This window comes from Eretmochelys imbricata, chromosome 5, assembly GCF_965152235.1.
Source record: "Eretmochelys imbricata isolate rEreImb1 chromosome 5, rEreImb1.hap1, whole genome shotgun sequence".
Lineage (NCBI taxonomy): Eukaryota > Metazoa > Chordata > Testudines > Cheloniidae > Eretmochelys > Eretmochelys imbricata.
Window position 1 is genome coordinate 108,651,636 of NC_135576.1, and position 17,606 is coordinate 108,669,241.

Genomic DNA, 17,606 nt, shown 5'->3' on the forward strand with positions numbered 1-17,606 from the left:
ATAAACAGCAGTAGTGCCACCAGGCGCCTTCTTTGAGAAGCTGAACAGTGTTGCTCAACCTGTCGTATGCTGTTACCTCACATACTCTATTACATATCCTGTCTTTTGTCATCTTTCCTATTGCTCTCTGTAGGATGTGCACAGGATGAGCTTCACTGAAAATTGTCCTCCAGCTAACCCAGTGGTTGGCTGAGATCAACATATGAAAGAAGAGCAAGCTGAAGTTAAATGGTTGCAAGACCTAGATGATGCTTGTTAGCAGAGTAAAAGACTTCAAAGAGTCTGAAGCCATGGTTTCTTCTAATAGTTTCTACTAGTCAATGACACGTACCCACAATGTGTCAAGTCAGTCTATGGTTTAGGAGTGTTCACATTGCAGCGTCCATGACAAATGTGTGTTTTAGGACCTGCCCTTAATAATACATGCCTGGATTCCTGCAGTGCAATCTATCTGCACTTGAAGGCACCAGTCCTGAGAAAACTAAAACTGGCACAGAATGTAGCTTCAGACTTCCTTAGCAACACAGATCACTACAAGCACATTATATCTTTTATAGACGCTTAGTGGTTTAAGCCCAGAATATCTAAAAGAACCAGAAACAGTATGTGGCCAAACCACCATCATCAACTCTGCTCCTCTGTCACAATGGAAATGTCTATGCAGGAGTGTATCTCATCAGGGCATGGGGCAGAGCCTTCTCAGGAGCTGGTCCAGACCTGTGAAACTCGTTCCTGCAGGAATCTTCAAGAATCACTTCAAACCTCACTTTCCGTTCTAAACACACGGAACACTTCTTTGAACTGACCTTCACAAATAAAGGTGCAAAACACACACAAATTAGAGGAGAGGATTAGGGAAGCAACCATCTGACAGATACTAGTCACATTGTTTAAGGCACTGCTGGAAGGTGCTCAGAACAAGTACCGGACTGGAACGAAAACTTCAACACTGCCCCTATCTTAGGAGGTTTCTTTTGGCTCACTTCGTAAATCTGCTGCTGTCAGACCAATATGGTAAGTTCAGTTAGCAGATGAGACACTCCACTCTTTGGATAAGTCTGCTCCAATATCTGGCCACCGATTGCCAGACAACTATACCTTCTCTTATGTCACCCTATTTCTCCTGTGTTGTACCTCTAAGTCATTAACTATTCCACTTGTGGCAAATCTTTCTCTTGTGCTTTCATGCCTTCTGAGTCTAAAACCCCTATGCATACCCAATAAATCTCCCACAGTCCTGTATTTTTGAATATGTCAACCTAAAGGCCTGATCCTCCCCTCACTGACTTCAGTGGTACAGTGTAAAGCCTCTGGGTTTTAGCAGCCCAAATAACAAAGCACCTGGAAAAAGCCTGCTCTTACTTCCTTAGCTTTATTGATCTAAAGCATTTTACTGTGAATAGACTGTGTTGCACCCACTAAAGTCTATACATACTTTTAATAATCCACAGCATCTGAATATTATTCCAGTGCAACTTATTTACTGTAACATGTTTAGATTTCCATAGATTAATGGCCTATTTTTGGAAGATGGTTCCATGACAAAGAAGCTGGTTTCTTCCAAAGGATGGTCTGGGGAAAAATCGGGCTCCATATCTCCTTTTCCTTCCCCTCTCCTCTAAAGAAACAGGAATAAAATTGACATTCCCCTTTCATCCTCCTGAAAGGCTTCTTCATAGACAAATGGATAATCTCTTTAGACTTTACAACAGAAACTCCATTTCTCCCACTTTCCTAAATGAAGATGGTAGAATGGCTTTCCTCATCTATTCCCCTCTCTCGAAATACATTTTCTTGCAATACATACGCTAACTTGATGAATAAATTGCATGAAGGTTTGTTGGTTTTTTTTTTAAATTAAATTGAAATAAAATGAATTTGTTTGAGTGTAGAGGAGTGAATTTATTGCTGGCCTGCCCCCTCATGGCCAGGTGTGGCATAGCAGGTTAGCTTTATCTACCGCTCCCTCCCGACAGCTGTTATACTGCGTTCACAGCACCACCATCCCAAATGAAAATACAAACTTAAACTGCTTTTTCCCTCCTTGGGCTCAAATTTTCATCCCTCTTAAGTTTTCCCTTGGCTCCATTCCTCACTTTAACACCTCCCTATATTTCCTTTCCGGAGATCCAAATCCTGCCCTTTTGTCAGGGCTTATTGCTGGAGCTTGTGTCACACCATCTCTCCTGGCATCTTGCCAGCATTCTCTACTCTGGAGAGGATCCCAAGGCCAACTCTCCACTCTGGGCTTTCTCTTCAATCCTGCCACTCTCTCTGCTGCCAAGAGAGGAAATGCAGAGTTCTCTCCCTGCTATCCCCTTCTACTCTGGACTTCCTCTTTAATTGGGCCTCGCCCTAATTGAGCTCTTCAGCTCCATTTAACTCTTTCAGACCCAGTGTGGATATGCACCTCATTGCAGTGAGAAAGAGATTGTGTAAGAATGTAAACGGGAGGAGACAGGGATGTGGGAATGAGTGACACACAGATCCAGACTGCTAGCACATGGTAAGCATACATAGGCAGAGGACAAAGACTAGGTAGGGAGAAAGGTGCAGTGATCAAATGCTCTTTATATTTTTAAAACTCCCAAAAATATATTAGAAGGGCTGCACCTGTGTGTAAGATTTTTAATGGGGAAAAACAGGCAGGGGCTGGACACGTGGTGCCCACAACCACCCCTTCTCTCCCCCAAAGTGTGATTTAAATGTTAAAGATCAAGTCATGCTCCATTCACAGGAAATGCCTGCTGGAGGACAGGAATTTCTGCAAGGTTCACCTCACACAGTCCTCTAGACTGTTCCATGGGTGAATAGGTGGGAGGGGTTGTGCACCCCAACCCTTTCCTTTGTAGTAGGCAAAGGGTGAGACTCCCTCAAATGCACAATGTCTTGAGATCTATTAGGAGAAGCTGATAGATTTCAGGTCACCTGCAGCAGCCCTTTCCATTGCCCACTTCGCCCTGGGCCCCTGTTACTCTATGAGTATGAGCATGAGACCCTCTGGAGCCATGCTGCCATGATCTCCCTACAAATGCTACACCATTTAGTGCAGTTTTACTATGCAGAGAGGCAATCATACTGATGAGATATTATCCCTTCCACTCCATGAGGCAGGTGTGGAGGAGCCTCTGCAGGAGCAGGGAGTGGAGAAGGAAAATGTCATGGAACAGCGGCTCTCCTTTTCTACATCCATCTCTCTCCCTGCCAATTTCCATTAGGTTTGGCTGCCCTCTGCTCATAGTAGCAGAGGAAGAGCAAAAAGTTGCATTAATACTGCTCAGAAGTTTGATTTACTGGTTATAATCTGGATTATAGTAGCTCATGAATAGATATAGCACTTTTAGCTCTCTATTCTTATGAGCAGGGAGTGTACTTGTAATCAGGGCTGTATATACACAGGTGCAAATCAATACAATGCCTTTAAGCATACAGTAGCCCCATAATCTTCCAAGTCAGACATGCCATTACATACAATGGGACAAATTCTACCTTTAATTCAGTGACTTCAATAGAGTTTCTCTGAAATTACACTGTAAAACGGAACAGAATTTGGTCCTATACAAGCACTTGGTTGTATAGCATAGTAGATATCTAACAGTGCATTATAACTATAGAGCAAAGCCTTGTGTGTAGGATATAATTATACCCAGAGTGACATGGGATAGTCTTCCCTACACTCATAATTGAAATGCACATAAAACTGGCTTCTGAAGTCCCAAGAAAGGTGTTTGCTTGCACGTTTCTACATAACCCTGCATATAAAGACACCACAGGCGGGCACATTGAAACACTGTTGCATACACACATATCGGTAGTCACAATCTCAAAATAAAACTTTAGTGTTTTATTCCTTATAGAGCACATTATACAGCCTGAAACAAGTCTGTGCAACCTTCATTTTTTTAAAGAGAGCACCCACACACCACCAAAGTTATGATAATTGGAAAGGCAGTTGCAACAAGTTACTAAAATATTTAAGGTCAATCAAATTTTAGTTCTAACATCATTACCGATGTCTCTTGAAAGGTTATAACTTTTACCAAGTAATTTAATTTTACCTATTTTCAATATTATATACTTAAGCATCTAGTTTCCTTTTACGAGAGAAACCTAAACTTTTTTATTTAAAAAACCCCTTTATATTATCTCTACTATTTAGTGTATTATTCACCCTATCTTTTACACTTTAAGCTCTTTGGCATTATAGGAGAAATCATCTGCTACATACTTGCATCAAGCAAAAGCAGATTCGTAAGCTCTGCCCTTAATCTCTCAGTTTTCTTCCAATTAAAAACAATCTTTCCCCAATACTCTAATTAATACTTACACATTAAAATATTAGGCATTATAGAAGAAATCATCTGTTATATTCTTGCATGCAGCAAAACTAGGTTCGTAAGCTCTTGCCCTTAATCTTTCTTTCAATTTTCTTCCATTTAAAAACAATCTTTCCCCAATACTCTAATTAATGCAAATGATATTCGTGATTAGTTAGTATTATGCTAATCTGAGCCCCAAATTTACCTAAATCTGCATGGTGTTGTCTGAGTACCAGATTGCTTTAGGTTTCTAAGTAAAATTACATTAGCCTGCCAGCTGTACAAAACAACATGATAGAGTAGAAATCCAAGCAAATAATCAAGATTACATTAGTTTTGTTTCTTAATGAACAACTGTTTGCATTAGGGATTACAGACAAATTATGGTTTTCCTCTCTGTACCCAGGCAGCCAGGCATCTGTTGAGAGGCTTCCTTTTTTCCTGACTACCCCTAAATAGATTGAGAGCTAAGGCAGTGAGAGAAGAGTCTAATATTTCATGTAATTGAATTTGTTCCATTACAAAGCAATCATCACTCTGAGGCCCACTGCTAACCCTTGAATTTCTCTCTTCAGCCACTTTCTGGAATGCAGAAGAATATTTTAGTATAGGTAACAATCACTGCGCTTCTCCTCTCATTGCGTAAAAGCAAATTACATACCTTAGAACCGTACCTGTTTGCAGTTACACTTTAGGCCAGTTTCCAAACGTGTGCTCTTGCAAATCCTGCTGCTTGTTTGGCACAGTTGGAATGCCACAAGTAAGGATTATATACTAACATGGTATTTCTGATTGAGACCTAATAGTCTATGTTAACAGTGAACTTGCAGAAAAAAGTAGCCATCCAGACTTTGGCTTCTGTTCCATGTTACTTGAGCTATGTGAAATTGGGGGCTATAATGAAATCCTTGTGTCACAATGACTGCTAATCTTTAAAGTGTAACAAATGAACACCATTTCATGGATGTGTGTGAGATTCAGCAGCTTCAAGTTTGTCCCTGCTTCATGTCAAACTGCTGTGACATGCTTGTTATTCTTTTCTGCTTGATTTAATTATTCTTCTTGTGTACAGGTTTACTCATTCTTCAATGCCCTAATCTCATCTCCAGAACTCACACTGTGACAGCTCATTATTGTTGGTAAAAATGTAGGACGCTGATAGGAAAAGAAAGGCTCTGATACATTTGCCATTGTATATCGAGATGTTATGATTGCAAGATACAAGTAACGAGTTAATTGCAAATCAATCTGTGGCATGCAGAATGGTAAAGGACTGATAAATCATGCACCACATGTTGAATGAGAGCACCAAATAGCAACAGGGATGTTTTAGACAACTTGCTTTTGTGTGTCAATCCCTATATTGGAATTATGATCATACTTTGCCTAAACAGAAGTGTCAAACAGATCACATGTGCTATTAAGGCACACTGACACTACCTGTTGTGGCATTTAAGAGGCCTGACAAAGTTAAATATAATTCCCTAAAAGATCAAACTAAATAGTTATAGATATTTTTAACAGTAGGTTATGGAATGTCAGCTGACACTACAAACTAACTCATACATTTTTATTTTACAACAAATAATGCACATTCCTGACTATCACTTTATCTTCAGGTGCCCATTGCCATAGGAAAACAGTCCCCTAAATACTGCTCTTTACGTGAAGACAAATTGCAATTAAATCTGAAGCTAACAGTGCTTCTCATTTGCAACCTCTGTCAAATGTCATTTCAAAACTCCATTTCTGTTTTAGTAGCACATTATCTAGACCAGAGGTGGGCAAACTACGGCCCGTGGGACCATCCTGCTCGGCCCCTGAGCTCCCAGCCGGTGAGGCTAGTCCTCAGCCCCTCCCCTGCTTTTCCCACTACCCCGGAGCCTCAGCATGCCACACCGCCAGCGCTCTGCTCCTGCTGGGCAGCATGGGCACGTGACTGGCTCCAGTTGGGCGGCGGGGCTGCAAGCTCCTACTGCTCTGAGCAGCATGGTAAGGTGCGGGGGAGGGGGGTTGGATAAGGGGCAGGAGGTCCCAGGGGCAATTAGGGGACAGGGAGCGGGGGGGGTTGGATAGGAGGTGGGGTCCTGGGGAGCCTGTCAGGGGGTGTGTGGATAGGGGTCAGGACAGTCAGGGGACAGGGAACAGGAGGGGTTGGATAAGGGGTGGGGTCCCGGGGGGGGGGCTGTCACAGGGTGGGGGTGTTGACAGGGGTCAGGGGGGCTGTCGGGGATGGGGGGGTTGGATAGGGGGTGGGGGGAGTTGGATGGGTCAGTGGTTCTGAGGGGGGCAGTCAGGAGGGGGGAAGTGGGAGGAGGTGGATAGGGGGTGGGGGTCAGTCTGTTTGGGGAGGCACAGCCTTCCCTATCCAGCCCTCCATACAGTTTCACTAGGCTGATGTGGCCCTCAGGCCAAAAAGTTTGCCCACCACTGATCTAGGCTGTTATGTTATGAAAATTTGTGAACGATTGCAAAAAAATGTACAAGTGAGTTTTTAAATCTCTCTTCAATACTGTGGGCCTGACTCTGCTCTTACTGACACTGTGAACCCCTATTATCTTTGTTGGTGTTACTCCTGAATTATACTGGTGCAAATGAGATCTGAATGGTCCTTCTACTTTGAATATTGCTTTAAAACTAATTTAGATAAGGATGTCTCCCTCCAAGTGAGCAAGACTTGTCAGGTCTGGACAGTGAGAACTTAACTGAAATGTTAATAGATGAGCCATTCTTCACATAGATACTAGGAAACAACCTGGAATTTCCAATGGCCTATTGCTACACTATCACTTGAGATATCTGAAACTGTAAGTAGGAGATAGAAAATCTCAGGAGCTACAAAACATAAAAGAAAAATCACATTATAAGGCAAGAAAAGTCTAAACTTTATTTAAGAATATGAGACAGTGAAAAAATTAAAATGTCTACTTAGTTAGACACATACTGCTTATGTAAGCACGTGGAAGGAAAATCTAAGTAAACGGCCCTGTGCTGATGAATGTAGCTGTTCTGCTTATTCAAGGCTGATTGATAGATTTACTAATTCATTTGTGAAGACACACTACCATACTGTTTGTCAGCCAAACACCTTGTGATGTAGTGGAAAGTTCACATCTGTATGAAATGCTCACTGTACTAAATTAACCTCATTGTTCACAAAAAGCTAACACGTCATCAATATTAACACAGCCACTTTAGTACGTGTAAGCTAGTTGTTTTAATACAGTCAGTATATAACTGTGGTTTTTAGTATATAACACTTTTAAATGTCCTTGGGTACTATTACAATAATGATGGAAAAAAATCTTTATTCATTCTAATAATAATAAATACTGTTACAGTGCAGTTTTCTCTATAGTTTATTTAGGTAGCATTATTCATCATAATTTCTGGTTGAAAACTTTGTATTAGTTATTTCCCCCAAACAAGTTGTAAGCCAAGCTACACATAAAATCAGAGTAATGCGATCTGATGGCACAGGGGACTGGTAATTTGATAAGTATATTGGCAATATGGTGCTGGTAAATAACAACCAAGTCATTTCCACTTGATGGCTTAATAACACTCCAGGTGAAACAAATTGCTGGTCTAAGTCCAGGTTCTAGTGGACAAATGTCCACATCCTCAAAACACCATTATAACCAGCAGCCACTGGCAGGGTCAGAACCAAGGACTGAATATTCATCATACTCCTAGTGGGTCACTACAACTCAGGGTTGAAGCTCATTGACATGGCTCAGTGAGGGAAGCTTGTATTGCCATTGCCTGTGCTATAGATGATCTGTGGATAAATTACTTTATCCAAGACAGGTCCATCCAGTATCTTTAGCGACCACTGAATACACCCAAGAACACACACAAAAGCATAGCCACTGGGCTGGCCTAGCGACCTAGCAATAGTGCTCTGCAATCATGTTCTCACTTCTTGGATTGACAAGGTCCAGGTGTGCTGTGAAGGCCTTCAAACTCCTGGGAGAAGACTTTTCAGTCAGCATGACAGTTGCTTGCTGCAATGACAGTGCTTGATGGCATTTGTAGAAGGTGAGAAAGAGAGAAGAATTAAAAAAGAGGATCTTCAACAGCCCAATGGGGACGTGGAATCTCCCCTGAGGAAAAAGATACACAGAAAGCTCTTTTTGAGCAATAGAGGTAATTGGTGTTAAGTTGGGCTGATGGACAATTTCCTGTTAATTTTAAAGCTTTCCCAAGAGGCATGCCATAATTTCTTAACTTATAAACATAAGGAATTTTCTTATCAGAAAATGCTATTATATTGTGAACTACAGATGTAACCAGGAAAGGGAAAAAATGGAATAGACAGGAAAATGGGGGGGCAGAAATAGACAAAATGAGAACTTTAGCATGAGTTTTTCTTTGCTCCCTTCCTCGCTCAGGGCAGAGAGGGAGATTGGGTCACAGAGTATTATTGCAGTAGTTTCCAACAGCCACCCGCATCCTGATATGTTCACCCATATGCTTCCATACTCCAACTTTGACCTGCAGAGGTCCCTGCAGGAGTCACACACAGAGTTCCCTCACACTGGGAATGCAAGGTGTTAAGTGTTGCCCAAACAACCCTGACAGAAAGGATGTCCTGGAGGGCACATTCCAAACAATCTTCAAGGATGGTGTGATAGCCTTCAATGTTTAATTTTGCTTTGAGGTAGCAGAATGCTGCTTCCCACATAGCCTGGGGATCAGTTTTATTTTTAGTGAAAGGTTCATATAGTATTTCCTGTTGTGGTGTGCTAATGGAAAATTTTAAAATTATTATAAAACAGTGGCAGTCTTACCCCCAAAAGGAGACATTTAGTATTACTTACTAATTCAGAGCAAATGGAAATGGGTTTAACTTTAAATATATATATATATCACATAGAAGAAGTTCTATCTTTCAGCACCAGGTTAGTGTAACTTAGGTCTTGTCTGCACTACAGGGGAAATTCGATCTCAGCTACACAGTTTGAGTCACGTGAATAGCGTAACTCAAATTGACATAGCTTAGATCTAGTTACTGCGCGATCCACACTATCGATGTCAGCGGGAGACACTTCTCCCATTGATTCCCCCTACTCTTCTCGATCCAGTGGAGTACAGGAGTCGACGGGAGTGCAATCTGCAGTCGATTCAGCAGGTCTTCACTGGACCCACTAAATCAACTGCTGATGCATTGATCACCGCTCCTCGATCCCCCAGTATGTGTCAACAAGCCCAGAGAGGTATTCCAAATGCTGAATTGGATTGGTTGAAGAGTTACATGCTAACAAAAATGCACTGGGTTTGATCCAAGATTTGTGTAGTTTTACAATGCTTGTGTGTGTGTGTTTAAGGGTAAGGCATGCACTGTGTTCTGCATACAAGTCTCAGACTAGCAGATTAAGAGTAGTTTTACATTATAGTTCTTCCACCAGCAAACCCCAATAGCCCTCAATAACCAATTGTAACACTTCATTTGTTCAATTTACTTACATTGGTTTGAGATGAAACCCAATCAAAAGCCCAGATTCAAATGTTTCTGACCTTAGGGAAAATCCTGGTCTAGACCTTGGCTTTGTGGCTACAGTCTATTTCTATGGCTTATACAGTATTTATATTCCTTCCATTTAAAATGTAATATTAATTGGGATTCCATTGGAATTGAGTAGTAGTTTAAAAGGATATGAAAATATTTTCCCTCTTATTACTTAATACCCCTTGGAAACTTGACACTGAAATCTGCTTATTCAAATAATTATGTCATTGCACATACATTGTTTTGTCACTATCGGATTGTTCGTGACTACTGGGTATCCTAGAACTGATTTTGTGTACATTTGGAGGTGGTGGTTATAGTGGGGTAACAGACAATATTGCTTTCTTTAAAAGAACACATACTTTAGAAAGAAAATCAAGAATTCTAAAGAGTTTTACAAGCAGAGAAAAAATAAGGATGGTCACATTTTGGATCGACTAACTTGACCATGCCCATTTAAAAATATGTAATTATGTCATTTTATTTAAAGTTTAAAAATTGCCCTAGTGAAACTTTAAAGATTGTTCAGGGTGTAACTGTATAACTACACAGACAGGTAGAGTTGTTGGTAATAGGTGTACCAGAGAAAAATTATATCCGAATTATTTCGTTTGTAGAGATCTGGAGTAACACACTATTTGTACTTAATGCAATCTGTATAGCTATAGCCTCTCTACCAGTATTTTATAATTTGATACATGCAATATCAAGTGTAGTCAATACTCAGTCACCTCCTACTTCTAGCAAGTACTTTTAAAGTATCACTTTTTTGAATCTGTGCACCTATACTCCATACACAGGTGCTGGAATGCATCAGATTAGCAAATTCACAAGGTGTGATGGGTCAAACGTGGCAGAAATTCACCAAAATCAGACTCTGAAAATTGGGGTGCAGTGAGGGAAGGGGGCAGTGGGGGAGAGTTGGGTTAAGGCAGAAGTAGAGGCAATTTTAAAAAAAAAGAGCTCTGGGATTGTATGTGAGGATGTATATGATAGAAATAAAATGGGCTACTTAGAAACTTAAAAGTGTTTCTTTTCTTTTAAGTACTTCCTAAGAACTTAAAAGTGCAAGGCCCAGATCATTTAGTCTCATGCTTTACTCCATTAACCAAAGCAAACCTACATACTATAACAATACACCACAGAGAGCAAAATACTTCTTCAGGTATTCTTTATGAACATCCCTAATGACAAGGTCTATACTCGCCCCTGAATTGCTTGCCCTGTGGTAGAGTATGGAGTGGAGAATGTCACCTTGCTGGATCTGTAGTTTGCTGTGTCGCTCACAGATCTGTCCTGCCCTGCTTTCTCTGTTTCCTTCTGTTACCAGTAACTCACCAGTTAAATTATGAAATGACATAACTGAAAGCTATACATAGTCTTCATCGTGTAAAGTCTGCTGCCTGTCTACACAGGGTACTTTATTCAAGGTTTTGAAGAACTAGTATCTCATTTTTGGAGCATATAAAATATTGCTTGAAATTTAGCACATTTCCAATTCAGATCAGCCTTTCATGATACATATTTCAGTATACACAAAAATAAGTTTCATTACATGCAGAAATGCTGAATCAAGGAGCATGAAGTAATATTAGGAGCTTGTGAATTATAGTTGAGAAAAGTACATTGATAATTTATCATAAAAATATTCCCATCCACACAGAAATCTATGCCTGTATGTGCAAACAACGGTCACGGCTGGAAATTAAACAAAGGTGGAACTAATTTATCAGTAACTTCAAAACAGCAAGAACAAGCAGTTTTAGTCAGAGCTGATTTTTATTAACATAGTATTTCTACAAGACCTGTTTGTTTCACACTCAGCAGTTTTACTTACATGTATACTGCATGAGTTTACATGTGTATAAATAAATTACACAGACAGACAAATACCAGTTATAGAATTTGTAAGTATGTGCAGTGCATACACACAGATATATTAATCATATATTTTATATTATACTTATATAAAATACACATGTACTACACATTCTATATCAGCTTGATCCAAAGTTCATTATAGTCAATGGGATTCTTTTCCTTGACTTCAGTGAACTTGGGATCAGGCCCGATATATGCAAGATACATATTCACATGCATACACACATGTAATCAAATTACTTTTACAAAGCTACTGGGGTATAAGGAATATGTTTATGAGCTAGCTCTACTAAAATGGTCAAAATAATAGGAATAGAGTAATTGTAAGTTTGCTGGCTTAGTGGACACAAATATGTAATCAGAACTGAAAAATTTAGGGTTTCACTCAGAACTTGCTGGAGCTATTTGAGCATACTGCTGACAGCAGCCAATCTGAGAGGAAATAATAGACATATCTGCTTTAAATGTGCAATGTACAGTTCTGTAAGTGTCCAAAAAAAGAGCAGAGGAATTTGAAAATCATGCTTGTGAAGACAAGCACGCACACATTTTTCTTTGGAAAGAATACACAAATTTTAAACCACAACACAGAACTAATATTAAATGTTAATATTGAAACCTTTGTGAGCAACACCTGCCCCCTAGATAAATGTATTCTGACAGCAAGTTAAATTCCCAGTTACTTTTAGGTTTTCATTTCCTTAGTGAAACAAGAAATGTAACTACCTGAGCAGTGCTGTTATTTGTAATATTAGTATTTTCTCCAGGAGCTTAAACAGAATTCTTCTTTTCCATAAAGAACATTAGAAATGAAAAAGGAACATGTATTCAAGTTGCAGCTACGACAGATCTGTGGGCAAAGGTCTCTGATTCAAAGCAATCCAATTTAGTAGCACATATAATTAATATAGTACACAAACTCCTCTATATGTCTATATTATAGACTGCTATATACCTGATTTGATTGACAAATAAAAGGATCTATTCACAGCCTGGGATGGATTTATAAAATAAGATTCAAACAAGTTCACGAGATGGTAATATTTGTAAACCTTTTAGTTAGTCAAACAGAAACAAGCAGTTCCATTGCATGGTTCACATGTGATTTTGTAGGTAAGCATGCACACTGTTGGGATTTGGATTTTTAAGAATGTAGGTAAATTGAACGATAGCTTGTGAACATAACCTTGAGCTACCCTATCCACTTAGCCCGTCTTCCCCTGAAATTTATAGAATGAAAATAGTGTGCTTAGATCCATGAATAAGCACAGCATGTTCAATATGTCCGCTGTTGCATTGACATTTGTTTCAAAATCATTTAATTAAAAGTCATTATTGAGAACAAAGGATTCATTAACAAGTTGCACATCTGAACAATTGATGGAGACGTGTTGTGAATTTCATTTTAATCCAAAGTAGAAAACTGCACAGATCTATTGGTGCAAAATATTGACAGACTGCAACTCCCTCGGAATGTGATGAACAGTTTTGTAAAACCAAAAAGTACATTAAAACGTGGCCATATTATTAAACCTAAGATTGGAATCACCCTTGCACATTATTAATGTTAAGCTATATTATGTCTTTTTAAAGCACCTTATTCAAGGTTATATATGCTATTAATAAAGTCTGCAATATTAATGTTGGGATGATGGCTCTCTTGCAAGTATTTTCTTTTTTAAATTTAAAGTATAGTGTTTTAAGGTGTAAAATAAAGTGAATTCTTGATAAACGTTTTTCAATTCTGCTATGATCAAGGCATTAAATTAAAAGGAAATGTGCAGTATTTGCAATAAATCCGAGCGTTTCAATAACCACTAGATTATTTCATTTATTACTGATCTATGAATTCAGTACCTTTTAAGCTATTAAAAACCATCAATTTTTTAACTCACTCTCTCTCTCTCTCTGATCTGCACATACACAATTTTAATATTTTGAGATTAGAGTAAAGATTTTGTTGGGTTTTTTCACTGCCTATTAGAATAGACAACAAATTACCGGCAACATACAAAACCGTTTATGGTAAGCTGTTGGCAATACCCTATTAAATGCAAAAATTAAACGCAAGAAGAAGTATTTTGTGTTCAAAAGCATCATAATATTCATGAAGTCTACCTCGTTACTTCATAAATAGAAAAATTTTATTAAAACACCAGAAACTCGGTCTTTCTGTACATATAGTACATATAACTCTATGTGCTATATTCTTAAGAGATTGATATAGGATTCCCCCATCATAAAGTTATATAAAAAAATAAACACACTATAGAACTAAGATATACACAATATAATGCAATTTTAAAAACCTCACATGTATCTAGTTGATAGTTTATGCTATTTAAAAATATATATTAAAGTTTATTTTCCCTTACACTTGTTTATTGCTGCCTCAATAAAAGTTTCTCTCCCTTGTGTTTTAGTAAAACATGCCCATAGTGAAGAACCCACAGATGGAGAAAGTGTATCACTGCTGTTTGCTTGATTTTTTCCTCATCAAATGAAATTTGCTATTTTTGCTGCAAAATAGAAGAGTCTGAATGAAATAGTAAGATAGGGAACCCTTGAACAGTACTATAATACTAAAGCTGGGGACACAGACTTCAATTATTAAAAACTCATTTAACAACAACAATGAGAGAGAGGGAAAGAGAACATTGTTTCCCTGATAATTTTAAAAAAAGAAATTTAAACTTCTTTAAAAAGGTGTTATTTTTAGGCACATTCACACAAAAATTGATTTTGAACATCCATGCTGCATTATGATTTTAAAATACATAGTTTATCCATGAGGAAAGAAGAACATGTTTGTAATAACAGTTTGTTAATTAACTTTTTTATAACTATAAGCAAGGATCGTAGTATAATATTTCATGTTCTGCATGAAGCATTTGCAGTTCAACCCTCCCAATCATACAGGAAAGAAAACAAACTCATGAATTTTTTTTTTTCACTCAAAACTTCATGATTTATTTATGCTGCATTTTACGGACATAAACTTTGTGTAAATAATGGACATATAAACAAACTCTGGCATTAGTAATTTGTACATAATGAAGTTCAAACATGAGAAATAATGACCTACTACAAGAGAAAATAATCTATGTTTGTATGCACCAATTTGCCTCACGTCCTACAGTTATAAACATATAAATCAAAAACATGAACTGAAATAAAAAGCATCTACCAACAATCACTTGATTCTCAACAATATTAAGTAGAGATCAATTTTTAACTCCTTTTTAAAAATACACATGCAAGACACACTAATGGTATAACTTTTACGTTAATTATCTGTATTTTACAGATAAAATACTGCATGTAGTGAAAGTATTGATCTTTTTCCCCCTCTGGAAACAAATTCCAGTTTACTGAAAACTATCCGTAGAGAAACTTTTATTAAAATAAGGAACAGTGCTCAACCCTCCCCCCCCCAAACCTTTGAACAAGCAAGATTAATTAAATCTGCTATGCAAACATTTTAGAGTATCTTCCTCTGAACAGCCACTTTAATAGCTCATTTCAATCATATACGTACATACAGTACTAAAGTCTGATTAAAGTTTTAAATATGAACTTAAATATACTACCATAAAGTATTAGTCCCATTGACAAAAGCTGATTCACAAAATAGCTGATCACTTGCTTTCTTTTCCTGAGTAACTACTCTTTTTAAATTAACATGATAGCTCAGACTGCAGTAGCTCAACAAGTAGCAAAGACAGAAAAACTCTCCTTCTCTGCATTGAAAATGTACAGAAATGATCACAAGCAGCAAACATAATTTAAATTAAATACTCCCTTAATATATGGCACCCTCATTGAAGGCTCATAGAAACCTCCACCATTAGAAAAAAGAATAAAGTCCTTGCAAAGTAGTGTAGGAAGGCAATAATAATCAGACAGCTTCCTTCTGTCCAGGCACTGGGATGTGCTATCCACTGGTGCTCCCCATACCCACCGGCCAAGAATAAAGTGCCTATTGTCTCAGCACTGTACTAATTGTGAAAAAAACAGCCCATGCAGTAAGCATAATAATTATCCAGACAAACAAGCAAAGGCAATCAAGGAAAGAATGAAAAGGGTAAAAATACATGACCAGACAAAGCAACCCAAGAATGAAATTAATATTCAAAATGGAATGTTAGCTAGCAGAAGGTCCCCATTCATGGCATAGCTTTTCATACAAGAGACCTTTTGTCTACAAAAATCAGTATATGAAGAAAACTTCATGTAGCACTGGTGAGAAGTAAAGCTTTTCTTTCCAAAATACTTGCTCCTGGCCACAGTATTTTGATCTAAGTAAAATTCTGACTCCTTTAGCCAGTAGCGATAAAAAGTTGTCTGTCAGGGTCCACTCCTCCCTGGGTGCTTTCTCTCTCTCTTTTTTTTTTTACCCTTCATTTGCAGCTGTATAAATATGAACAAAAAAGCCACGCTTGCCCACACAAAGAAAAAAAATGGACTGAATATGCATAGCCTCATTAACTAAATTTAATTATGCCAAGCGGCATATTAATCAGTAGTTGCTCCAGTTACTGTATTCATTGTAAGGGAGGAGGACTCCAAATAAAGGGGAAGCGTGGGGGACAATTGCATACTGATTAGGAAGCTGCTCACAATGTGATACAATACACTTTCTAAATAATCATTCAGAGGAAACAGAATAAAGAGGCAGATTTTTCTGTTTTAAGACCAACTCAAGAACAATTAGCCAAGAACATGATGACATAGCTGCTTTCTTTTTCTGTGACTGCTTCTACCTCCACATTCTCACACCAGCCAGCTTGGTGCACACTGTAAAATTTGCATTTTGCCTTTCTTTTTTTTAAAAGAAGAAAAATCTCATGCTGCCCTTGCTGCCTTTTTTAAAAGAAGGCCCATGCCCCCGTCACAATAGAAGAGAAACCCTATCTAATGCACTGTGAAGTTTAGGGATTCCTCAGAGTCACTGAACTTGTGTTTGAAACTTTTGCACAGACTCTGAACTTTATAACACGTGAATTGCAACAATGAAGGAGGAGTTCAGAAAAGGGGGAAAAAATCTTTCGGGGAGAAAAAAACATTTTCACGCCAACTTACCATCCACCAGGTCCTGGCTGACATGTCATAACATAGCTGCCATTTTATGGAGCTGTCCGATGCTTTCCCTGCCATTATGCTGTCAGCAACCTTCATCAGATGCAGCTCAATGGAAGATAAGACACCTAATCAAGAAAACATCAGCAGTGCCTTGCTGGGCTACATGTAGGCCAATCCTTATCACACTGCATCATGGGAAAAGCTCCTTTATTAGCAAGAACTCCAACCTCACAGATATAAAGACAAGGATCAGGTTGGTTTCTTTTTTTTTTTTTTTTGTCTGAAGGGATTGGTGAAACTAGCTAGCATTCTTTGTGTATCATGTGTACAAGAGTTTAGTATCTTGCAAGTGGGCGGCTAACTGCTTTGCTGGGCTATGCAGACTAAAGTTTATTTGCATTCTTCTGTGTTGTATATTGTTTGACATGGTCCGCGGTCAGCTCTGAGCAGATGGGGGGTGGGTATAATTGCTCAGAATTAATATCTCCCCAACAAAGATATAACAGTTTCATTGACACAATCAGGGCATGGTTCAGATGTCACTGCGCTCACGTGCACACACACACTCAGAGAGGAACACACAGGTAGCAGCTGCAGCTGGATTCAGCTGTGGTTGCCAAGGGCTACACACTCTATTCTCATACCGGACATATGGAAACAGTTTAACTCTTTGCAATCAGAGTTTAACAAGAAATCAGCAGACTGGGAGGGTAAGTCATCATGAAGAGTGGGGGTGTGGCCAGGATTTCAGTGCTAGCGATAGGAGGTGATAAGGTGGGAAAAGCTCACACACTGCCCTCCCACTTGATTCT

General features: G+C 38.7%; 1 protein-coding gene across 3 annotated transcripts in view; it reads right to left on the reverse strand.

Annotated features, from left to right (window-relative positions):
* Window positions 1–16,890, reverse strand: part of NFIB (nuclear factor I B) — a 335,698-nt gene extending 318,808 nt beyond the window's left edge. For all 3 annotated transcript variants that reach the window (XM_077816437.1, XM_077816434.1, XM_077816433.1), the window contains exon 1: window positions 16,795–16,890. In XM_077816437.1, the coding sequence (XP_077672563.1) occupies window positions 16,795–16,890 (96 nt within the window). The remainder of the gene's footprint in view (window positions 1–16,794) is intronic.
* Between the last annotated feature and the right edge of the window lie 716 nt (window positions 16,891–17,606).